The following is a 26,028-nucleotide window of genomic DNA, read 5'->3' as shown; positions in this document are numbered from 1 at the left end:
GCTGCCATGTCCTCAGCTGGGTAACAAGGCCGGTGTCCTAAACGTGTCAACTTCAAGGTGTCCAACGTGGTGCGTGATAAAGAGCATATCAGCTGACACGTAACAGTTGTGGCGGAATCATTTATTTGTGTTGACATGTGAGGGCACCGCCCACTGCTGGAATTTATTTGACCATCTTTTGTGTGTTTTTACTGGTGTGTTTTGTAATTCTCAAATTTTAAAGACAGTTGCTAAATCTGTTGATACCAGTTATTGATTTAATGAAGTTATTGTGTCCTGGGTGTCAACAGTACAATATTTTGGCATGTGTTTATTTTGATCACGGATTTCAGTCAGTAAAGTTTATTTATGAAGCCATTTTCACAGACAAGCATCACAAAGAGCTTCACATGACCATCACACTAAAATAAGACATTAAACAAAAACCACCAAAAAATAATAGAACACATAACATTAAAAAATTCAAATGTACCACAAACAAAAGAACACAAATTTGACCAGACAGCTGCCAGAACGAATCACAGATTCATCTAATCTTAGGGCTAAGTGTGGGGTCAGGGTTAATGTTGTTAAAAACATACAGGCATTGCCCACTCAAACCTTCTTTTATACTGCAATAACGAGTAACAAAGATGGTTAGGGGTTCAGGTGGAACCAAACTATTTCATACTATAGACCCACATGCAGGGAGCTGGACACGGAGAAGAGTTCAAAAGGAAAAATGTATTTATTGTAAATACATGAAATGCTGTGATGCCTGCAGTATATAGAGTGGCCTGCCTTCTGGCGGTGTCATAAGGGAGCTGCAGTTTCCTCAGCCAGTCTTGAAGGAATAATGTCAACTAAGGATTCTATGACCGGGGCCAGGTGGAAGGCTCACCTCAGCAAACAGGAACTAAGGAAGAAGACACAGAATGAGTGAAAGGCACTCGTAACGCTGTCCCAAAAACAGTCACAGTTCAACAGAGGCTTAACACAGGTTGCTTCAGGGGTCAGGAATTAAAGTTCTCTTAAGAAATAAAGTTCACTGTTCAGTAATTGGTCATAGTTTATAAGTTGTACCCTAAGGTCAAATGTCAAGTGCTGTGTGTTGTAATGCATTTCCAATTAAGCAGGACTTGATACAGCTGGGTTCTCAATTATTTGATATCAGAGCAGTTCTTAGGGAGAGTTCTTGGCACAGTTCTTTATCATAGCACAGTCACAAAAGGGAACGAGTTAGAACAGGATCTCAATGAGACAGGGGGAACTTAACTGGCGTGTAGTTGAGATGCACTCTACACCGAGAGCCGGGGAGTTCCCAAAGTGACGCAGGTAGTCAGAGCCAGGAGCCAGGTCCGCTTGGGAACCATCCTGGAATTGTCTGGAATACCAGGAAAAGACAGTTCACTCTAATACGGGAATTAGAGGGGGAGGCCAAGTTACCTGAGCATAAGCTGAGGGAAGCTTCGGCATCTTGAGCGCACAGCTGGAAGATGCAGTCAGGGTCATGGGGTTGCAATCAGGTTTGGTCCTCCTGGTATCTGTCTGGATCCTGGAACGAGGCTCTGAAAGCTGGCGAGGCAAAAATGAGGAAAGCAAGGCAAGAAACAACAAGTCTCCGGCAGTTCATGAACAGAAAGTCAGGGTTTAAATAGTCTATCAATAATCAGTCACTCATCTGATCCAGGTGTGAAAACAAAACTGAGGGCGCCATCTGGTGGAGAAACAAACACGTAACACTGGTAAAACGGTAAAAACCAGAGTCCAGGGGAAATCTTGAGAAAAAGTATACATTGATTGAAGAAATGTTGTGGAGTAAAAGTGAAAGTTGCCAGAAATGTAAATAAGGAAGTAAATTACAGATACGTCAAAATTCTACTTAAGTACAGTAACAGTGTTTCTACTTTGCTACATACAACACTGCTTGAGAGTGCACGTTATGATGATCATGTTCAGAACATCTTGTCAGAATTTGACAGGTGCTTTACTGACTTTGCTTCCATTGAGCCTGTTGTCAGTTTTCTCTGTTTTCCATTTGGGGAAAATATAGATGTGGATGGTGTAACATCCACAGTGGCATTGCTCTCGAACCTGGACAGCTGAGCTCAAATCCAGAGCAATACCTGACATGAATGTCCAATTCTGGAATCTAATGCAGAAAGAGCAGCAGCCCAACCTCAGACAAAGTGCACAGAATCTGACTGCACTTTTTGGATCAACATATCTGTGTGAATCTGCCTTTTCACACATGAAAATCATCAAGTCAAAATACAGATCCACCATGACTGATGACCACCCTGCAGCCTGCTTCCGGCTGCACTCAGCTCCTACTGTCTGGACTGTGAGAGACCAGCCGCCTCCTCTCAGTGCCAGAAGTCCCACTAAGGTAGGCAACAACTTCTTCAATTTGAATTAGGTGTTGTATCATTTGGGTTGTTTGTTGTGTTGTTACGGGCCAGTTCGAGGCCTACTTGTGCTTATTCTTTGCACCATGCACATTTACTTAAATAATGTATTATTGTTGTTAAAACTTTATCTTTATGCCAGAAAATTGTTATTATATTGGTGCACAATAAATTGTGGCTACACTCTGGCTTGGTAGCTCTCGATACATTGTCAACTTTAAAAGTAGAACTTGGCTCAAAAAAGGTTGGGCACCCCTGGGTTAGGATTACTGCTATTAAAAAATATGGCTGCACGTGTAAACGCGGTGGCTCTGTGCGCTCACTTTCAGTGCTTTGTTTGATTGTTTATGTACATCCTCATCGTCTTAGCATCTTTCTGTCAAACACCACCACCACGAACACCACTTACAGTCGACACAAACTTTTAAAAATTGGAGCTTTGTGCGAGAGGAGTATTACAGTGGAGTCTTCTCGTTCATATAACATCCCAGTACACATAGGAAGGGACCCCGGCTGTCCGTGGATCACCATCCCAACAAGAAGGAAGCGGAGGCGGCGCAAGGAGCACAAGCAGAAGCAGGGATGCAGGGCCGGCGGGCTAGCCAGGCTACGAAAACAGCCACACAAACCACCACTTCCCAGCCTCTTCCTCATCAGTGTAATACCATATCAATTCACTAACAAAGCCAACAGGACCTCAGAGGATGCTGTGACCTCTGCCCTCCACACCACGCTGACCCACCTGGACCACAAGGGTAACTACACTCGCCTTCGTGGATTATAGTTCAGCATTCAACACCATCCTCCCCCGTTGCCTCGTAAGGAACCTGCTGAACCTCAGTCTACCTCATTCCACATGTCTCTGGATGAAGGACTTTCTGTCCGATGGCTCACAGAGTCAGGATTGGCTCTCACACTCAGCACTGGTTCCCCTCAAGGCTGCGTGCTGAGCCCACTGCTCTTTACCCTCTACACCTCTGACTGCACCCTGTCCACACCAGCAACACCTTCATTAAGTATGTGGATGACACCACAGTGGTTGGCTGTATCATTGGAGAAGATGAGTCCACCTACTGGGAGGAGGTGGAACAGCTGATGGTGTAGAGAAAATAACCTGCTCCTGAACACATCCAAAACCAAGGAGCTAATCATAGACTTCAGGAGAAACCAAAGAGATATTCAGCCTGTTATCATTGGGGGGGCCTGTGTGGAAAGGGTCAGGGACTTGTTTCCTGGGAGTCCACATAGAGGAGAAACTGACCTAGGATAGGAACACCACACACTTGGTAAAGAAGGCACAGCAATGACTCCGCTTTCTGAGAATCTTCAGGAAAACTAACATCAACCAGAGATGTCTGGTGTCTTTTTCCTGCTCTGCCATGGAGAGCATCCTCACATACTGCCTCTGGATGTGGTTTACCAGCTGCACGGAGCCAAACAGGAAAGGGGGACCTTCATGGCTCTGACTGTCTCAGGAGAGCCAACACCATCCTGAAGGACTCATCCCACCCTGGACACTCTCTGTTTGCGCTGCTGCCATCAGGCAGATGGTACAGGACCATTAAAACAAGAACAGACTGAAAAACCGTTTCGACACGACTGCTGTTAGAGCTTTGAATGGAACCAAACAGCCAGGTCACATGACACACTGGAAATGAGGGAAACATTTATTTATGTGCAGTATCCACAGTTCTGTATATAGTTTTCTCTTTTTTATATACAGTTTGTTTTGCAACTACATTCTTATATATATATTTTCATTTTAATTTGTGCTCTGGACACACCTCTTTCATTCTGTTAAAAAAATCTGTATCTGTCAGAGATGGGGTTGTTGGTTCCTTTTCAATTTAGGGTTGGGGTCAGGGTCAGTGTTGTTGGTTCCTCTTTGATTTCTTGCCTGACGTCTGAGGATGCTGGAATGTTTTTGCACCAGGAAACGTTTGTCTGAGCTGCTCTGTGAAGGAACAATGACAGACGTCAGCGTGATCCACTGCTGTTTGTGAGGTCATATGATGACACTAGACTCACCATCACCAGCATGCCTTTCAGGCTCTGGATTGTCCTCTGATTGGACCGCCTCTGTGTCACATATGATGTCAAAATGATGCTGTGGAAACAGAATGACCACAGATCATCTTCAAGTCTTTCTTCCACAGTAGATTGAAGCTGTTGTCTGGTTCCATAGTTACATCTCAGCAAGAAGAAGTGGCAGAGCAAAGGCCTCAGAAGCCATGTAGCGGATGACTGTGTGAGCGGGTCCCGGGAGGCTGTCCACACATGCTCCTGTCACACTGAAGATGGTCTCTCCACTTCCAAAGGGACCACAGGATGAAGATGGGGAGAACCTGAACAGAGCAGCAAAATAAAGCCTACGTTTTCACTTTAACAAAGAGTTAAGAGCACCACGCATTTAGCCCCCTGAGACAGAACCAGATTCAGTCTGTGTGCATAGTAATGCACAAACATTGACCTGGGGGCTGTTGCTTTAACTTTGGCCTGCAAACCATTGAGAGCTGAAGCCATGACAGCAGCCACGGCTTCTTCATAAGGAAGACTATCAAATGGCTTCACCAAAATCCGGTCAACATTCAAATTGTCTGCCATTATGTGCAGCTTGCTACCTAGCTAGCTCGCTAGCTGGGACTGGCGCGAGGCTCGTGTGAAGTTTGTCCGCCTGTGAGCGCTTTGTGACGGTGGAGGAGCTCAGCAGCACCCGCTGCTCGGTAGGAACAGAAACTGAGATAGAAGACAGAAAGAGTGATAGAAGTCAGTCTGCAAACACAAGCAGCTACAAAAAAACACACCAAAAATAGAAGCTCGATTTGTCGCTAGTCATTTTTAACAAAGAAAATGCCGCCAAGAGGATTAAGAGTCTCTGGTTCAACTCGGAACAGAATGAAAATTAAAAAAATGCTGCCACGGATGTTTACACCAAAAGATCGCTGATTCGCTCATTTCGCTGTCAATCAAAAAGGGATTCAGCCTCAGACAGATCATCCAATCATCATGCAGAAGCTGAGTTTCCGGGCCAGCCGAGGCCCGCCCACTGCCCCATAGACCCCCAGACACGCTGAGCGTCCGATGGGCGGGACAAAGCCCAGCATTTATCCAATGACTCGTCTCATTTCGCTGCAGTCTTTGCTTCGCTACTGTTTATATCACTGTGAAGCTGCGGGAATGAGTGAGAGGAAAACCGCTATGGGACGGGAAGGTGGGTGGGTGCCGCTCTGCCGTAACGTAACGAAACCACGAACCTCCCCGTCAGGACAACCCCCCCCACCCCGTTTTTTTTTTTTTTTTTTTTTTCCGCACGGTCGTGCCGCCCCCCCCCCGGTCGGCCCGCCTTCAGGACCGCCCCTGCAGAGGAGACCGGGGTTCCGACACAAACCGGTGTAACAGTATGTCTTACCCCCCTGGACGAGCAGCTTGACAGGGGAAGAATGAACAAAGACATGTTCAGATCATTTTTATCCACTAAATATTACACCAAAGTGGTTTGAAGTTTTAGTAGCATGAAGAATGAGTCAAACTTTCGAGTCCCAACTGGTGTTGAACTACAGGGTAAGTGAGCCCACAATAAGAGAAGATCAAAGGTATTCAAAAGAACCAAGTCCCTGGAACAGATTCTTCTCTACCCTGCAAAAAATCAGTTTACTTCTTATTATACTGACAGTATGATAATAAGCAAACAACACATTTATGTTAGTTTTTGAACACGCAGGATGAAATCAATAGTTTGCTGTAATGAACATTTTACTTATAATTAAAATTTTATCTATTTGCAATCATAACTATATTTTGCTAGTACTAATGTAATCATAAAATATTATTAATTTGGTGTATTACACTACATGTTTTACTGTAATCTGAAGTTTGACATAATTTAGGTGACATTTGACCTCAAGCGAAACCCTGAAGGTCAAGATGAATCACTTATCCCAGGTAATGGGCAAGGCCTATGACTATGTTCATGGCAAATTTGTAGGCAAAATTTTAAAAATTGCGACCAAGAAAGTTGTTTAATTGAATTTAGTGTTTGACCTTGACCTTTGACCTCGAGCTTGATCCTTTTGTGTACTGAAACGTACGTTACTAGGGCTGCATTTTGTGAAGTTGCAAGAGTCGATGTAAACTGTGTGTTGCACAGCGAGTTAAAGGTGAAAAATGCAATGATTATAAACAAACACATATACTGACAAAACAAAGTTTTGGCAAGATATTGGGGGGGGAGATAAACTGTTATACCGGGATTCTGGAAAACCATGTGAGACTTGACACCTTCAAAACTTGAGAAATGGATGGAGTTGAGGAGTTTGGAGTGTTTGGGATGGACACAAGGTGTGAAGCTGTGAAATGTTTTGTCCCGTGATGTCTTACTGTCCGAGGCTGAAGGCCAACGAGGTTCCAGCCAGGACGAGTCCGAGCAGCAGCATGAAGTGAAACAGAACCGAGGAGCTGGAGGCTCGAAACATCCTCTGCTCGGCCACACAGCAGTGCAGAACGGTGAACTAAAGACACAGACAGACACCGAGACGAGTCCCGGTTCCACAGGACAACCGGGGGTACAGACAGAGAATGGAATTTTAAAAACACAGCTTTAGTTACAACAATTAAGTTACGTCACTTCCATCGTGTTTTTTTATGTCCGTGTCCACCAACACGGACTCCGCCAACAGGTGTCAGAAATGGAGGACCAAACACCAATTTTCCACAGAGAGAGAACATCATTTATGCACCATGTGTCTCTGAAGGTGTCCATGTTAACAGTAAGAGCATAAAACTGGAAGTCCACTCTGATCCGGGCTGCCAAGAGTCCCTTCAGCATAAACTCGGGGTCCATTGACCCCTGAGCTAAAACACAGTTCTTCATAGTCTTCCAGTTGGCCAACTTGTCAAGTCCACAAAGCAGGTTAATTAAAACATGCAACTTCCTGGATTATGCACGATATTTTGCACAAAAATAAACAAGTCCATAGTGAACGACAAACCAAGCCCACAAAACCACCTCCCCAACAACCCAAACAGCCCTGACAACCGGTGACACTGTGCAAAAACATGGTGAACAGTTTCACGAAGTGGGCAAAAAGGACAAACCCCATCAACCCCTGGATCCAGGTGCGCCAGATACACATTTGTAGCCAGAAGCCCGTGTACAATCCTCCACTGGAGGTCCCCCGTGCATTTGTCAACCGGGGGTTTATACAGGCTTCACCAGCACCCCACAGGAGACAAGCTGGCACCAAAAAACTCTGACTACCTCGATGCCGCCAACCTTGCCAAAGAGCGTAAATGTGACACTTTGACACAGGTAAAATAGAGAGATTTCTTGCTGATACACTCAAACGCTCCTAAAACAGGTGTCCTGAAAGACAGGAGAGCCCCCTGCTGCCACGCCCCCACAGCAGACGAGACAGTCAGAGGGGAACACGTACTCACATTCATCATCCCACTGGTCAGACAGAGTATGGTTCTCAGCAAACACTCTGTGGGGCCCTGGCAGGGAAGCACAAACCTCCTCCACCACCCTGAGCAGCATCCTGGAGGACCGAACTCCCGCCGACTCCGCCAGCCTCCCAACAGACGTGCGCAGTAGATGGCCCAATGTGGTGCACCCCACCTCCCTTGGGCTGGACCGCAGAGTGGCAAATGACAACCCAGGACAGCTAACAAAGTCACTGAAGAAAAGAGGCTCCTCAAACAGCCACATCCCAGGTGTGCCTATGTTGTTCCTCCACACAGTGAGGACCTGCCATGCCTGGAGCACTGACTGGTAAAAAGAAGAGGTACATGTTCCGACGACGTCCCGGCAGTGTAGGAGGAACAGATGTTTGTCATACACAAGACCTGCCTCCCTCCTCAGCAGGACATGTACTGTATCCTGCCAGCTCAATCCCGAGGTATACAACAGTCTCTACGCAGCCTGCAACCTAAAGGTCGATACCCTAGCAGAAATGTCCACCAGCCCCTGTCTTCCTTCATGAAGCGGCATGTACAACATGGGAGCTCTGATCCAGTGATGGCCTGACCAGGAAAAGTCCACCAGTAACCACTGCAACTGCTCAATAAGGCCCCGTGGTGGAGGGAGGGCAGACAGTCTGTGCCACAGCGCAGGAGTGACCAAGTTATTAGCGACCAGAACCGCCCCCTATAGGACATCTGGGGCAGCAACCATTGCCATTTGGACAGTCTGGCACACACCTTCTCCACCAAGTCCTCCCAGTTCCTCTGACAATACCCGTCTGTCCCCAGAAAAACACCCAGAATTTTCCAACCCCCCAATCCCCACTCCGGAACATGTGGTAGACAGGGAACAGCCCTTCCTGCCACCTCCCCATCAGGACAGCCTCACTCTTCTGCCAGTTTACTCTTGCAGAGGTTCCTGTCTCATAGAGCCGTAAACTGTCTAATAACCCACCAACATCCGCCTGAGTCGTCACAAAAACTGTGATGTCATCTGCATAAGCAGAGCGCACCAGGGATGGAGACAGTGGAATACCCGGCAAAACAAGGCCAGACGGCTTGGCTCTCGCTCCGAGGCCACCGACCAGGGGAGATCTCTCAGAAGGTCAGCTGCACAGGCTCCGTCAAAGTCCACAGCAATGTAGAGAGCGGAGTAGAAGTCCATAGCATGTCTCCACATCTCTGCTGAATCACTCGTCACCTGTCCATCAGGAAGGCGAAGACAGGTCATCTCCTTCTGATGAGAGGTCCTCTTCTCCAGACTGAAGAAGAAGGAACTGGTGCATCCATGTCTCTGATGTTCACAAAGCGAGCCCTCACCATCGCCCCTTTCACCCTCTCTTGTAACAGGGCACCCAGCTCCACCCTCTTCCCCTGCAGCAGACCATGCTGGTCGGGAGCCCCAGCTGTATGTAGGTTGACCTGAATGTCCATAATGTCCTTCTCGAATGTTGCCATGGCTACCTTGACCATAGCTGTAGAATAGGAAGTGTATTGTTGACACAAAACCTGAACCTGAGTTTTGCCGGCCTCTCACCACTGACTCACTGTCCCAAATGTCTGTGGTGATGAGATGATCTGAAAAACCAACTGGCTGAATGAAACTCCCGCGTAATCTGTTCCTGAATGAGTGTGACATATAAATCCGGTCAAGCCGGGCTGCAGACGCTACCCCATCTGAAACCCAAATCCATGTGTCCTGTGGATGTGTGACCCTCCATGTGTTCAATAAATCCACCTCATGTAAACAAAAAACAACAACAACAAAAAAAAAAACAGCCAGTGAGGAAACCAACTGCAAATGTGGCTCCTCAACAACTCGATCCAGTGACATATCTACAGTGCAGTTTAAGTCACCCGGATCCTGTTACTTACAATTACTTGTAATGGGTGCAGTATTTCATCACAAGGAGATATCTAGAAGTTTACCCGTTTTCTTGTTTTGTTCAGTGATGCCATCACTTACTGTCTGTCTGACATTTTTATATTGTTGATGCTTTGTGAGATTTGGGTTGAAACTTTTTGCACCTTCTTGATGTAGACAGTCAGCACCAGTGTGACAGTTCCTATCATCGGCAGCAGAGGGCAGTAGTAGACTCCCACCCATGACACTGTCTGACTGTGTACCAAGTCCAGGACATTAAATGGGATGAGGAAATGCTGTTTCCCCAGCAACCTGGCCACCAGGGATTCTGGGTACCTATTCCACAGCAACCTGCAAACAGAGGAGGCCTCTTTAAGAATTGGATCAAATCCAAGAGCCCACTGAGCTCCAATCTTTCTTCAGATCAACATCACAAAGTCATTTGTTAACTACAGCGACGAGTTAGAAAAAGAGAACCAAACCCACTTCCTGGGGTAGTTGAAGAGGAAGGTGTTGCAGAAACTGGCAAGGAAGTTGAAGATGCAGAGTTTGTACATCTCTCTGCCAAAGCAGTTCTCCCAGCACTGTGGGGGAAACCACGAAACGACCGAGAGATCAAAACCAACATCCGCTCCCAAGACACAAGACTGACATCCGGTGAAGACCCGAAACCTGTTGGCTCACCTGATGCCATTTTGTTTGGAAGAGGAACAGCAGGTAGATTCCCAGTGAGGCCAGTTTCAGGAAGATGCTCCTGAAGAAAAGACAGCGTGAGGATGAGGAGCACAAACAAGTTCTATCATTAGATATTTGGAGGTGTCTCAGAATGTGTTGAGGTTTTCAGGACCCCTCGTAGGTCCACGGGTCTGCCTGCAATCACCATCTGTTCACCTCACCAACGTGGCGTTGACCTGTGTGGTGAAAGAGTAATCCTCAAAAGACGAGATCTTCCGGAAGACATGCGGAAGGAACAGGTTGACCAACATCATGGTGATGGCAGGAAGGTACTGGAGAACCAAACTGACCAACCAGTGGTTCCCGCTCTGAGAAACAGATGTGTCACAGCATCAAACACTGCAGCGAGAGCATGTGCTGATACTCAAAGTCTGTAATTTACACTCCAGAGAGTTGATTTAGCACCATTTTCAATGAGGCTGTATACACTCGGTGCAGAGTGACTTTAATACTGCAAATTTATACCACAACCCAAAACCAGGATGTGACCCAGCGTTGGGGTGGGAACCTTGCGTACCTGCTGAGCTGCTGCCTGTGAGGTTTGTGTGGAGAAGTAGATGAGGCAGAAGGCTCCGCCCAGCAGAGTCAGAATCAGCAGGTTGAGGACGAACCTCACAAGGTGCAGACGCACCCTTTGTGAGAAGGTTCGCTGAGCCTCACGTAAGGAGAAACTCTGCTCCTCCAGGAGCAGCTGAGGAGGAGCAGAAAGAGGAGTCAGGGCCACACTCAGGACAGCCATGTTACCACCAGCAGGTGCAGGTGCCTCATTGCTGAGGACCCAGCCTGGACTAGAGTACCTTGATTAGAGAGAGTGGCGTCAACTCAGAACATGTCGCCATTTTGGTTCCAACTGTGCTGAACTACTGAATGGGAAAAAAAAAAAAGTTAAGCTAGCAAATTTAACTCAGCCATGTGGGGTGTGCAGCCAGTACATTCTGAGTGCCGGTCCCAAGCCCGGATAAATGAGGGTTGCATCAGGAAGGGCATCCGGTGTAAAACAAGCCAACCCAATTATGCAGACTAAGAATCGAATTTCCATACCAGATCGGTCAAGGTCCGTGTTAACGTCTGCCACCGGTGCTGTTGCCCAACAGGGTGCCGGTGGAAATTGGGCTACTGCTGGGCGAAGATGACGACGACGATGAAGAAGAGGAGGAGAACGTTTCCACAAACAGCGGGAGAAGAACACTAGAAGGGTGGAAATGAGAGTGGAGACTTTGAATGTTGGTAGTATGACTGGTAAAAGGAGAGAGCTGGCGAATATGATGGAGAGCAGAAAGGTAGACATAGTGTGTGTGTGTGTGTGTGTGTAAGAGCAGGAGCATCGGCGGTGGGTACAAGTTGTACCATGGTGAAGACAGGAAGAGAAATGGTGTTGGGGTTATTTTTGTCAGGTTTTGGCCCTGGACCTGCACAGAATTTGGTTTTGTCACCCAGTCTCCATCTGTTTCCCTCTCTTTGTCCTTCTGTCCGACCCTGAGTGTTTATTTTCTGTTTCTTATTTAGTCATTCTGTGTTCGGTTTTGAGAATTGTCACACGTCAGCCAATTATTGAGTTCTGTTCTAGTTTAGTCTTTGTCTCATTTTCTGGTTATTCAGTCACTCTGTTTTGAGCACATTAGTCCCTCAGGTTTTTCTGTACACTCCTGCCACATGTCAAGTTCCCATCTAGTTTAGATCCAGCCTTTAATTTTCTGTTTTGTTTCTGCCTTTTTCATTTGTTTCTTTCTCACATTTGTATTCTGGGTATCATTATTTCCTTGTTGTTTCACGTTTGTTGTCACTCACTTTGCTCACTTTTTCACTTGCTCTGACACGCCCACCTGTCACTCAACTGTCTCATCCAGCCATGTCTCCTTCCCTGCACCTGCTTCTCATCACGCCCCGATTAACCTCTGTATTTAAGTTCATGCTTTCATCTGCCTCACTGCTAGTTTGTTGTGCATTCTGCCTCGTTCCAAGCCACCTGTATCCTGTCCTAGTCTGTGTTTTTGCCATTCTGGACCTCTGCTTGTCCTTGACCACGTTTTTGCCTCCTCCGATACACCTGTTTGGCTGTGCTGGAACTCCACTTGTCACTGACCATGCTGCCGCCTCAAGACTGTCTGTCTGTACCGCCGCCTGCCTGCTTGTGACCTTGTGTATCGACCTCAGCCTGTTTTTTTTTTTTTTTTTTTTTTTTTTTTTTTTTTTTTTTTTTTTTTTTGGATAAAGCCTTTTTCTTAACCCACATCTGAGTCATGCATTTGTGTCCATCCGCCCGCTGTGCCTCGCCACCTTAGTCCCTGACAATTTTAAAGGAAGAGTATGTTGAAAGTGTGTTGGAGGTTAAGCGAGTGTCTGACAGGGTGATGAGTGTGAAGTTGGAAATTGAAGGGGTGATGATGAATATCATCAGTGCATATGTCCCACAGGTAGGTTGTGAGATGAAGGAGAAAGATTTCTGGAGTGTGTTAGATGAGGTGGTGGAGAGTGAACCCAAGCATGAAAGAGTGGTGATAGGAGCAGACTTCAATGGGCATGTTGGTGAAGGGAACAGAGGAAGTAATGGGTAGATATGGTATCAAGGATAGGAATGGGGAAGGGCAGATGGTAGTCGAGTTTGCAAAAAGGATGGAAATGGCTGTGGTGAATACCTACTTTAAGAAAAGGGAGGAGCACAGGGTAACATATAAGAGTGGAGGAAGGTGCACACAGGTGGACTACATTCTTTATAGGAGATGCAAGCTAAAAGAAATCAGACACTGTAAGGTGGTGGCAGGAGAGAGTGTCGTTAGACAGCATAAGATGGTTGTTTGTAGGATGACTTTAGAGGTGAAGAAGAGTGAGAGCTCAACAAAGGATCAGATGGTGGAAGCTGAAGGAGGAAGACTGTTGTGTGAAATTCAGTGAGCAGGTGAGAGAAGCACTGGTTGGAAGGGAAGCAATTTTGGACAGTTTGGATGTGGTGAGGGAGACAGCTAGGACAGTACTGGGTATGACATCTGGACAGTGGAAGGAAGACAAGGAGACTTGGTGGTGGAATGAAGAGGTCCAGGAAAGCATAAGGAGAAAGAGGTTGGTGAAAAAGTTTTGGGATAGTCGGAGAGATGAAGAAAGTAGACAGAGTACAAGGAGATGCGACATTAGGAGAAAAGAGAAGTGGCAAAAGTGAAGGAAAAGTCATATTATGAGCTGTACAAGAAGTTGAATAGTAAGGAAGGAGAAAAGGACTTGTACTGGTTGGCCAGACAAAGGGACAGAGCTGGAAAGGATGTGCAGCAGGTCAAAATGCACATGGTAATGTGCTGAGAAGGTCAATCAATCAATTTTATTTATATAGCGCCAAATCACAACAAACAGTTGCCCCAAGGCGCTTTATATTGTAAGGCAAGGCCATACAATAATTACGTAAAAACCCCAACGGTCAAAACGACCCCCTGTGAGCAAGCACTTGGCGACAGTGGGAAGGAAAAACTCCCTTTTAACAGGAAGAAACCTCCAGCAGAACCAGGCTCAGAGAGGGGCAGTCTTCTGCTGGGACTGGTTGGGGCTGAGGGAGAGAACCAGGAAAAAGACATGCTGTGGAGGGGAGCAGAGATCAATCACTAATGATTAAATGCAGAGTGGTGCATACAGAGCAAAAAGAGAAAGAAACAGTGCATCATGGGAACCCCCCAGCAGTCTAAGTCTATAGCAGCATAACTAAGGGATGGTTCAGGGTCACCTGATCCAGCCCTAACTATAAGTTTAGCAAAAAGGAAAGTTTTAAGCCTAATCTTAAAAGTAGAGAGGGTGTCTGAACTACAAGTAAGCCTGCAGTCTGAGAGCGAAGCACCCTATTGGGGTGATATGGTACTATGAGGTCCCTAAGATAAGATGGGACCTGATTATTCAAAACCTTATAAGTAAGAAGAAGAATTTTAAATTCTATTCTAGAATTAACAGGAAACAATTAAGAGAGGCCAATATGGGTGAGATATGCTCTCTCCTTCTAGTCCCCGTCAGTACTCTAGCTGCAGCATTTTGAATTAACTGAAGGCTTTTCAGGGAACGTTTATGACAACCTGATAATAATGAATTACAATAGTCCAGCCTAGAGGAAATAAATGCATGAATTAGTTTTTCAGCATCACTCTGAGACAAGACCTTTCTAATTTTAGAGATATTGCGTAAATGCAAAAAAGCAGTCCTACATATTTGTTTAATATGCGCTTTGAATGACATATCCTGATCAAAAATGACTCCAAGATTTCTCACAGTATTACTAGAGGTCAGGGTAATGCCATCCAGAGTAAGGATCTGGTTAGACACCATGTTTCTAAGATTTGTGGGGCCAAGTACAATAACTTCAGTTTTATCTGAGTTTAAAAGCAGGAAATTAGAGGTCATCCATGTCTTTATGTCTGTAAGACAATCCTGCAGTTTAGCTAATTGGTGTGTGTCCTCTGGCTTCATGGATAGATAAAGCGGGGTATCATCTGCGTAACAATGAAAATTTAAGCAATGCCGTCTAATACTGCCTAAGGGAAGCATGTATAAAGTGAATAAAATTGGTCCTAGCACAGAACCTTGTGGAACTCCATAATTAACCTTAGTCTGTGAAGAAGATTCCCCATTTACATGAACAAATTGTAATCTATTAGATAAATATGATTCAAACCACTGCAGCGCAGTGCCTTTAATACCTATGGCATGCTCTAATCTCTGTAATAAAATTTTATGGTCAACAGTATCAAAAGCAGCACTGAGGTCTAACAGAACAAGCACAGAGATGAGTCCACTGTCTGAGGCCATAAGAAGATCATTTGTAACCTTCACTAATGCTGTTTCTGTACTATGATGAATTCTAAAACCTGACTGAAACTCTTCAAATAGACCATTCCTCTGCAGATGATCAGTTAGCTGTTTTACAACTACCCTTTCAAGAATTTTTGAGAGAAAAGGAAGGTTGGAGATTGGCCTATAATTAGCTAAGATAGCTGGGTCAAGTGATGGCTTTTTAAGTAATGGTTTAATTACTGCCACCTTAAAAGCCTGTGGTACATAGCCAACTAATAAAGATAGATTGATCATATTTAAGATCGAAGCATTAAATAATGGTAGGGCTTCCTTGAGCAGCCTGGTAGGAATGGGGTCTAATAGACATGTTGATGGTTTGGATGAAGTAACTAATGAAAATAACTCAGAACAATCTGAGAGAGTCTAACCAAATACCGACATCACTGAAAGCAGCCAAAGATAACGATACGTCTTTGGGATGGTTATGAGTAATTTTTTCTCTAATAGTTAAAATTTTATTAGCAAAGAAAGTCATGAAGTCATTACAAGTTAAAGGAATACTCGGCTCAATAGAGCTCTGACTCTTTGTCAGCCTGGCTACAGTGCTGAAAAGAAACCTGGGGTTGTTCTTATTTTCTTCAATTAGTGATGAGTAGTAAGATGTCCTAGCTTTACGGAGGGCTTTTTTATAGAGCAACAGACTCTTTTTCCAGGCTAAGCGAAGATCTTCTAAATTAGTGAGACGCCATTTCCTCTCCAACGTACGGGTTATCTGCTTTAAGCTGCGAGTTTGTGAGTTATACCACGGAGTCAGGCACTTCTGATTTAAAGCTCTCTTTTTCAGAGGAGCTACAGCATCCAAAGTTGTCTTCAATGAGGATGTAAAACTATTGACGAGATACTCTGTCTCACTTACAGAGTTTAGGTAGCTACTCTGCACTATGTTGGTAGACATCTAGTGTAATGAAACTTATTCCCGACTGCTGGGTAGTCCATTAAAGTAAATGTAAATGTTATTAAGAAATGATCAGACAGAAGGGAGTTTTCAGGGAATACTGTTAAGTCTTCAATTTCCATACCATAAGTCAGAACAAGATCTAAGATATGATTAAAGTGGTGGGTGGACTCATTTCCATTTTGAGCAAAGCCATTTGAGTCTAATAATAGATTAAATGCAGTGTTGAGGCTGTCATTCTCAGCATCTGTGTGGATGTTAAAATCGCCCACTATAATTATCTTATCTGAGCTAAGCACTAAGTCAGACAAAAGGTCTGAAAATTCAGAGAAACTCACAGTAACGAGCAGGTGGATGATAGATAATAACAAATAAAACTGGTTTTTGGGACTTCCAATTTGGATGGACAAGACTAAGAGTCAAGCTTTCAAATGAATTAAAGCTCGGTCTGGGTTTTTGATTAATTAATAAGCTGGAATAGAAGATTGCTGCTAATCCTCCACCTCGGCCCGTGCTACGAGCATTCTGGCAGTTAGTGTGACTCGGGGGAGTTGACTCATTTAAACTAACATATTCATCCTGCTGTAACCAGGTTTCTGTAAGGCAGAATAAATCAATATGTTGATCAATTATATCATTTACTAACAGGGACTTAGAAGAGAGAGACCTAATGTTTAATAGACCACATTTAACTGTTTTAGTCTGTGGTGCAGTTGAAGGTGCTATATTATTATTTTTTTTTAATTTTTATGCTTAAATAGATTTTTGCTGGTTATTGGTGGTCTGGGAGCAGGCACCGTCTCTACGGGGATGGGGTAATGAGGGGATGGCAGGGGGAGAGAAGCTGCAGAGAGGTGTGTAAGACTACAACTCTGCTTCCTGGTCCCAACCCTGGATAGTCATGGTTTGGAGGATTTAAGAAAATTGAGCAGATTTCTAGAAATGAGAGCTGCTCCATCCAAAGTGGGATGGATGCCGTCTCTCCTAACAAGACCAGGTTTTCCCCAGAAGCTTTGCCAATTATCTATGAAGCCCACCTCATTTTTTGGACACCACTCAGACAGCCAGCAATTCAAGGAGAACATGCAGCTAAACATGTCACTCCCGGTCCGATTGGGGAGGGGCCCAGAGAAAACTACAGAGTCCGACATTGTTCTTGCAAAGTTACACACCGATTCAATGTTAATTTTAGTGACCTCCGATTGGCGTAACCAGGTGTCATTACTGCTGCTATGAAGAGGATGAAGAGAGGAAAGGCAGTTGGTCCAGATGACATTCCTGTGGAGGCATGGCAATGTCTAGGAGAGATGGCGGTAGAGTTTCTAACCAGATTGTTTAATAAAATCTTGGAAAGTGAGAGGATGTCTGAGGAGTGAAGATGAAGTGTGCTGGTTCCTGTTTTCAAGAACAAGGGTGATGGGCAGAGCTGCAGTAACTACACAGGCATAAAGTTGATCAGCCACAGCATGAAGTTATGGGAAAGAGTAGTAGAAGCTAGGCTTAGAAAACAGGTGAAGATCTGTGAGCAGCAATATGGTTTCATGCAGAGCAAGAGCACTACAGATGCAATGTTTGCTCTGAGAATACTGTTGGAGAAGTACAGCGAAGGCCAGAAAGCGTTACACTGTGTGTTTGTGGACATAGAAAAAGCTTATGATAGGGTGCCAAGAGAAGAGCTGTGGTATTGTATGAGGAAGTCTGCAGTGGCAGAGAAGTATGTTAGGGTAGTGCAGGACATGTACAAGAATAGTGTGACAGTGGTGAGATGCGCAGTCGGAATGACAGACTCATTCAAAGTGGAGGTGGGATTACACCAAGGATCAGCTCTGAGTCCTTTCTTGTTTGCAGTGGTGATGGACAGGTTGACGGATGAGATCAGACAGGAGTCCCCATGGACTATGATGTTTGCAGATGACATTGTGATCTGTAGTGAGAGTAGAGAGCAAGTTGAGTCTAGGCTGGAGAGGTGGAGATATGCTTTGGAGAGAAGGGGAATTAGTGCAGTTACAAGTAGAAGAAGTGGTGAAAGTAGATGAGTTTAAATATTTGGGGTCAACTGTTCAAAGTAATGGAGAGTGTGTTAGAGAGGTGAAGAAGAGAGTGCAGACAGGGTGGAGTGGGTGGAGAAAGGTGGCAGGAGTGATTTGTGACCGAAGAATATCAGCAAGAGTGAAGGGGAAAGTTTACAAGACAGTAATGAGACCAGCTATGTCGTACGGCTTAGACGGTGGCACTAACAAAAAGACAGGAGGCAGAGCTGGAGGTGGCAGAGCTGAAGATGTTGAGATTCTCTTTGGGAGTGACAAGAATGGACAAGATTAGGAATGAACATATCAGAGGGACAGTTCAGGTAGTACGGTTTGGAGACAAAGTCAGAGAGGCGAGATGGTTTGGACATATGCAGAAGAGGGACCCAGGGTATATAGGGAGAAGGATGCTGAGGATGGAGCCATCAAGCAGAAGGAGAAGAGGGAGGACAAAGAGGAGGTTTATGGATGTGCTGAGGGAGGACATGCAGGTGGTTGGTGTGACAGAAGAAGATACAGAGGACAGGGTGAGATGGAAACAATTGATCTGCTGTGGCGACCCCTAACAGGAACAGCCGAAAGACAAAGAAGTTAAACTATCAAATTTACGATGATGTATTTAATTAATTTAAAGCCTGGTTTAGGTCAGTTTTACTGGACATGGGACTGTGTTGGGAAAGTGTAGTGACACAAACTCACAACAGGGGGCGTAAATGAGCGGACAATAGATGAGCCAAAACTACAACACTTTACTGTTGTGAAAAATGCACAACGAGAATACAGACAAATGCAGAATTTGGATCACAGTCAAACTATACAAGGTTATGTGTGGGTAGGCTCGAGGATAGAAGACGTCCGTCCCGAGAAGAACCGGATCCCACACGATTTCCACTGCCACCGAACCCGAAGGATACTGGAGCCGCCACGTTCCGAGTCCCCAGGTGATCACCGTCTCCAACTGTCGGATCTGGTACTGCTGGCAGAAAACAGATGTGATGAGTGTGTGACAATACACTCAGTAAACAGTCAGCAAGTCGTTATTCCAGGTGGGAAACAACACCTCCATCTTTAACACAGAATACTGTTAAGCAGAGCCAAAGAGCTACTTAGCGTTTTGGCATGAGGATGAAGAACGTCACTCTGTCACGGAACCACAAAACGCCGCACCCAGCTGACAGCAGCTACAGCAACTCCTGCAAACACTCAGAAAAGGAATCATGCGCGTAACGGCACAGTCAAATGGCTGAGAGTTTACCGTATATGTAGACGATATCTTGGCGACGAGGTGGAGATGTCATCTGGCTTTTGTGTGTGTGTTGAAGACCTGGTGATTGGTGACAGCTGTCGTAGTTGATGAGTGACAGCTGTCACCCCGGCTGTTCCTGTGAGGCGGCAGCGCCCTCTCGTGCCTGAAGCCCGCACTTCAGGCAGGGTGCTCTTTGGTAGTGGGCCAGCAGTACCTCCTCTTCAGCGGCCCACACAACAGACTGAACAATAAATTTATCTCTCAAAGTTTTGATGATGAAGTCGCTTCCATCCCACACGGCTGACTTTATTTTTCCAAATGTTTCTTCTGTTCAGATCTGAAGGGAATCTGTACATCTTGAAGCCCTTGTGTCTATTTGTGCCTCCAAATGCACAACAACCCATCATTTGCATTGAATTAAAAATAAAATGGCTGATTTACATGCAGACAGATTAACAGCCAACGCTATTTTGTAACCAAGATGGCACCACGAGTCACGTGATTTTTTTTTTTTTCCCACTTGTCATGTCACCACTTTCTCTAATAAAGGCACTCTAGCCTGGACCAGGCCAGGTTACGCCCACAGAACGCTTGTCTGATTTTGGCAGAGCCACAACACGTGACCTTTTTTAGTAACTGCACAATCATATGGAGAATGAATTGCATTGTGGGAAATAGCTGTGTGAGAGCAGATGGTCAACCAGCACCTGTGTGAGGACTGAGCACCTTGCTCAGAGGCATGTCGATGCTATAATAATCATGTATGTTGAGCAACACCAGAACAGAACACAGAGGACTGAAGATCAGTGGGAGTGCAGAGGACATTCAGGAGCAGACGGCACGGAGACGCTCCATCAGACACATCGAGCCAGAACAAGAACAAAGACGTCTGTTTGTTGCAGAGTGTCAATTAACGTCATTTAACCTTTAATGTTTGGTGCTGCCTCAAATATTTCCTTTGATTTCTTCTTTTCTTGCTTTATATTTATGATGTCACAAAACTGTGATGAGGGAAAATTTGTTAAATGTGCAATTTTTGTATAAAAAAAAAAAAAAGTCTGAGAAATGTGTGCAGACTTGCCCAGGCAGCTGTTGAGTTATACTGAGCAGAAGCTGTGCGTCCTTCACCTTAAGGTCATTTCTGATGAAGCTGTATTTGAGCCCAGCTGCAGTGGGGTCCTGGATGGTGAAGTCCCAGCCACAGAAGATTCTGAAGCTCACATTCATGCTGTAACGTTTCTCCAGCATCCACGTGTGCTTGTAGCCCACTGTTGTTCTGCCACAAAACACCACAGTTACTTGATTTACAAGGACGAGGAGGAGCTTTGGTCCTCTGGTGGTTACCTGCGGATCACCATGATGAGGCTGAGGAAGAAGACGGTGAAGATTCCACTGAGGTACAGCAGTGGTGAGTTCAAGCACGGCAGGTTCAGGGAGCCACGTGTGAAGAAACCAAAGAAGACCGGAGAACGGTCCAGATAGCCCTGCAGGACGGAAATGGTTAAGACACACTGACATTGACAACACACAGACGAGTCACAAGTCCTTACCGTCCCCAGGAAGAAGTCCAGAACAGAGTCACCATCTCCAAACCTCAACAGGTCTACAAAAAGGAATACGATAATGATTCTGTTTTAGTGAATCTACTGGAATCTGTCTTCGGGCAGACTCACCCCAGCTGTCGCTTCTGCCATGAAGTACTGCAGGTCCCACAATGGACACACAGATGAGGAGACAGTGCAGCAGGTTCACACAAATCAGATATCTCAGCAGAACAAAGTAGGACTTCACACCGACTCCAAACCTACCTGCAGCGCAAAATTACAGGTTTTATTTGTGTATTAAAGTGTTTGCATGAAGAGCACAGCGCATGACGGCACGCACGGAATGTCTTCACTGTGCATGTGCAATGACGCTGTTTGACCTCTTTCTTTGCATGAACCTACATAAAATAAAAGTTTTTACATGCAATGAGATTTTTAATTTTTTTTTTGCATGAACATGTGAAAGTTGTGTGTTGAGAAAAAAATTTGCATGAACATAAAGATTTATAGTACAAAAATTCTTTGCATGATTATATTAAACTTGATGTGCAGTGGAAAAACAGTTTATTTGCATGAGCATGCATAAAATTTTTATATTCATGCAGGGTTGGAGATGATGAGAGAGCAACAGCCCGACTGTGAGTGCACAGAAATCTACGTACATAAATATGATTCCCTACATGTGGCGGTTCTGTCTTACCTTCAATGGAGTGAAGTGTGCGTTGCCACAGTAACAGGTCTGACAAAAAAACCCTCATCTGTTCCCATAATCTTTTTCTGTGGATACTCTCACTCTGACGCCACGACTCCCAGAATCCAAACTTTTTTATTTGCATATTTCTCCTTTTCCTAATTAGCATAAAAAATGTATTAGTACTTTTTCCCTTTTATACAAATTATCATAAAGTGCTTGTAACATGATAATCACACAGTCAAGGCATAAATATCTGGATGTAAAAACTGCCTTAAAAAATATTATTAAAAAAGTATGAATACCTTTAGTAATTTATTATATTATGCATATAGTGAAAATACACCTCAAATCATTAAAAGTTGGGATGATATGGAGCATACAAATCAAATAAATAAAATTTAAAAATCCTGCAGTGATTCTTACATTTATTTCTGTTTCATTTCATTGCAGACTGGATGACCCCAAACTTTTTCATGTTTCATGTTTTGGTTTCATTTTTAAAAATACATCCAAGTCTGTATTTAAGGCCTGAAACATGTCAAAAAAATGTTGGAATACGGCAATTTATGGTTATAATCATCGTCTTTAGGGTTGTTATGCTGTCTTGGTGGCTTCCCTCACTCGCTCCTCACTCCTTCATCCTCACTGTTGACTGCACTGCCTCACACGCTTCACTTTTCTTAAGAATTGGTTTCAATAAACATCTCAGATGTTCTCCTGTGCATCACCTGACCTTACCTGCAGCGTGACACTGTTTCTCACAGTCATCCAGACACTCGTCTGTTCAAACAATCACGTCTGCGTTTCACTAATTTTGTGACTTTTGGTTTTTATTTTCTGTATAATTCATATTAAAGTTGTTACTGGAGGTCTTAAAGCTGACTCCAGTTGTTCAGGGTTGCTCCAGATCCACATTGGGATTTGGAACAGGTTTTATGCCAGCTGCTCTTCCCGATGCAACTCCAGTTCCACACAGACCCTGGTCCTCTCAGCCAGGAACTAACCTGGACCAACTCTGAGACCTGATGGGATCTGGTGCACACAGTAATATTAAAATCAGTGCTAACTACTAAGCCACTGTGTCACCCTTTATTATTGTTATTATTTATTTATGTTCCAATAAAATATGTAATAAAATGGGAGCACTGTTGCCTCACAGCAAGAAGGTCATAGGTTCGATTCCCACCTGTGTTGAGTTTGCGTGTTCTCCCCATGTTTGTGTGTGTTCCCTCCAGCTCTGCTCTGGCTTCCTCCTACATCCAAAAGCATGCAGATTAGGTGGACTGGAACCTTTAGAATGCTCTGTCTCTGAACGTGACTGTCTGTCTGTCTGTGGATGTGTTTGTGTCTGTCTGTCTGTGGATGTGTCTGTCTGTCTGTCTGTCTGTGTCCCTGTGACAGTCTGGTGTCCTTGACCCTGCCCCTCGCCCCTGTGACTCTTCACTAGGATCAGTGGGTACAGAGAATGAATGAGTGAATAAAAATGGGAAAAAATGAAAAGCTGTAAAGTGTTGTTGGGATAAAAAAGTTTGTATTTATTTAATCAGTTTAGTCTCGTTGAGATTGAGACCTCTTTTACAAGGGAGACCTGGACAATTTAAAAGTTCCAGTCCACCGAACCTGCTTGTCTTTAAATGTGGGAGGAAACCCAGACAGACATGGGGAGAACATAAGAGGTCTGTCAATAAAGTATAGGTTCTTTTTATTTTTTTCAAAAACTATATGGATTTCATTCATGTTTTTATGTCAGACATGCTTGAACCCTCGTGCGCATGCGTGAGTTTTTCCACGCCTGTCGGTGACGTCATTCGCCTGTGAGCACTCCTTGTGGGAGGAGTCGTCCAGCCCCTCGTCGGAATTCCTTTGTCTGAGAAGTTGCTGAGAGACTGGCGCTTTGTTTGATCAAAAATTTTTCTAAACCTGTGAGACACATCGAAGTGGACACGGTTCGAAAAATTAAGCTGGTTTTCAGTGAAAATTTTAACGGCTGATGAGAGATTTTGAGGTGATTCTGTCGCTTTAAGGACTTCCCACAGTGCGAGACGTCGCGTAGCGCTCTCAGGCGCCATCGTCAGCCTGTTTCAAGCTGAAAACCTCCATATTTCAGGCTCTATTGATCCAGGACGTCGTGAGAGAACAGAGAAGTTTCAGAAGAAGTCGGTTTCAGCATTTTATCCGGATATTCCACTGTTAAAGGAGATTTTTTTTAATGAAAGACGTGCGGACGGATTGCAGCGTCGGCTCGCAGCCGCTGCGACGCTCCGCCACAGGAAAAACACCTCCGTTGGAAGCCTTAAGGACAAGTTGGAACATGCCCAGCTGTTAAACAATTTCTCAGATACTCACTCCACTGAAAGCCATCAAAAGCCGCCTGGATTTTACAAATGGTTATCAACACGGAGGTGTTTTTCCTGCTGCGTCCCGACGCACGGACCCGTCCGCACGTCTTTCATTAAAAAAAATCTCCTTTAACAGTGGAATATCCGGATAAAATGCTGAAACCGACTTCTTCTGAAACTTCTCTGTTCTCTCACGACGTCCTGGGTCAATAGAGCCTGAAATGTGGAGGTTTTCAGCTTGAAACAGGCTGACGACGGCACCTGAGAGCACTGCGCGACGTCTCGCACTGTGGGAAGTCCTTAAAGTGACAGTATCACCTCAAAATCTCTCATCAGCCGTTAAAATTTTCACTGAAAACCAGCTTCATTTTTCGAACCGTGTCCACTTCGATGTGTCTCACAGGTTTAGAAAAAATTTTGAACAAACAAAGCGCCAGTCTGTCAGCAACTTCTCAGACAAAGGAATTACGACGAGGGGCTGGACGACTCCTCCCACAAGGAGTGCTCACAGGCGAATGACGTCACCGACAGGCGTGGAAAAACTCACGCATGCGCACGAGGGTTCAAGCATGTCTGACGTAAAAACATGAATGAAATCCATATAGTTTAAAAAAAAAAATTAAAAGGACCTATACTTTATTGACAGCCCTCGTACAAACTCCACACAGAATGGCCACAGGTGGGAATCAAATCCATGACCATCTTCCTATGAAGCAACAGTGCTAACCACTAATCCACCATGTCGCAAATAAGAGTTAGAGGGAAAATCTGATTACTGCCATCAAGTATTTGTGCTGGCTGATGGATGAATGAGCTGGACTTCCTTCACCTGACATCCCTCTTGGCTTGAAGGCACATGGCCAGGTTCCTGAGTGGTTCTGAGGACTCCCTGAGGTCTCGGGGTCTCCTGGACAGGTGTGCATGACTGAGGTCATTGTCAGCAGTTGAGATCTGATCCTGTCGGGATGCTTGGATGCTGGGCAGCTGGTCAAAGATCTCGGTCTGATAGTACTCACATGAATCTGAGGATTGACTGGAACATCTGGTCTCATCTGAGAAGGGAAACGCAGGAACAGACATTAAAACCCAACATGCCGTGTTACACCTGATCAATGCCAAGTGATCAGGACCCAGTAAGAGCTGTGTGGAGGTCACACGAGCCAAACACGAGGTCTGGCGGTGGACTTTCGAGTTCACCTTCAGTGGTCAACCATCTGTTCTGTGTTTTAGATGGATGCCATCATTCAGACTGGACCCATGTGACCTGGCCCGGAAATGAACAAGAATTTATCTTCACATGGTGAGAGCAGAGCGTCCACCTACAGACCGTGTGTACGGGCAGGGGTTTGAATCCCCGACCCTTTAGTTGAGTCATACTTGACCCACTGACCTTTAGTCACAAGAATACTTTTTTCTCCATGTGAGGGAAGCTTGACCTGCTGTGCTCTGCATCCCCTGATGATTGACAGGTGCAAAGGTCACGCAGGTCAACTTGTTTATTGGTGACTCTCTCTCACACACACACACACACACAAAATTTATTTTCCCTTTAAATTCTTCTTACCTGGCTGAATTTTCATTTCCATTTTTTCTCCAGATGTTAAAGGACCCGACCTGTTTCTTCCAAAAAGTGACTAAACTTCACGCTCTAACGGCTTTTTAAAAGGTGACTTCCTAATTCTGTATGAAAATATGTTGGTCAGCAGAGCCTTGAGAGGAGCTGATCTGAGGTCAGCGCAGCAGCTGTGGTACTGTTGTTTCAGGTCACACTGCAGCACGTGGAGCTGACCTCAGATCAGCTGAAAGTGACTGATCAGGAAATCATGTGACAGGAAGATTCAGATGACTGTAAATATGACAGAATTTCACAAGAAAACACAAATGTGCACACACGCACACACACGTGTGTGTGTGCGTGTGTGTGTGTGTGTGTGTGTATATATATACACTCAACAAAAATATAAATGCAACACTTTTGGTTTTGCTCCCATTTTGTATGAGATGAACTCAAAGATC

General features: G+C 44.9%; 1 protein-coding gene across 3 annotated transcripts; it reads right to left on the bottom strand.

Annotated features, from left to right (window-relative positions):
- Positions 1–1,818: 1,818 nt before the first annotated feature.
- Positions 1,819–25,697, bottom strand: tmc8 (transmembrane channel-like 8). 3 transcript variants are annotated; one of them, XM_034187527.1, is made up of 16 exons: positions 25,577–25,697; positions 24,842–25,064; positions 21,680–21,828; positions 21,109–21,243; positions 20,986–21,038; positions 20,780–20,919; positions 20,564–20,711; positions 10,964–11,137; positions 10,603–10,754; positions 10,396–10,465; positions 10,198–10,295; positions 9,876–10,062; positions 6,765–6,895; positions 4,577–4,732; positions 4,416–4,494; positions 1,819–4,341 (listed from the first exon to the last, which is right to left on the bottom strand). In XM_034187527.1, the coding sequence occupies exons 1-16, from the start codon at positions 25,596–25,598 to the stop codon at positions 4,204–4,206; spliced, it is 2,055 nt and encodes a 684-aa protein (XP_034043418.1). In that variant the 5' UTR covers positions 25,599–25,697; the 3' UTR covers positions 1,819–4,203. The 3 variants fall into 3 exon arrangements, with proteins under 3 accessions (XP_034043418.1, XP_034043416.1, XP_034043417.1); XM_034187525.1 differs by having other exon boundaries at positions 20,780–21,038; XM_034187526.1 differs by having other exon boundaries at positions 1,819–4,336; positions 20,780–21,038.
- Between the last annotated feature and the right edge of the window lie 331 nt (positions 25,698–26,028).

The sequence above is a fragment of the Thalassophryne amazonica genome, chromosome 15 (genome assembly GCF_902500255.1).
Source record: "Thalassophryne amazonica chromosome 15, fThaAma1.1, whole genome shotgun sequence".
Classification (NCBI taxonomy): Eukaryota; Metazoa; Chordata; class Actinopteri; order Batrachoidiformes; family Batrachoididae; genus Thalassophryne; species Thalassophryne amazonica.
This window is presented reverse-complemented; position numbering and strand designations above follow the sequence as displayed.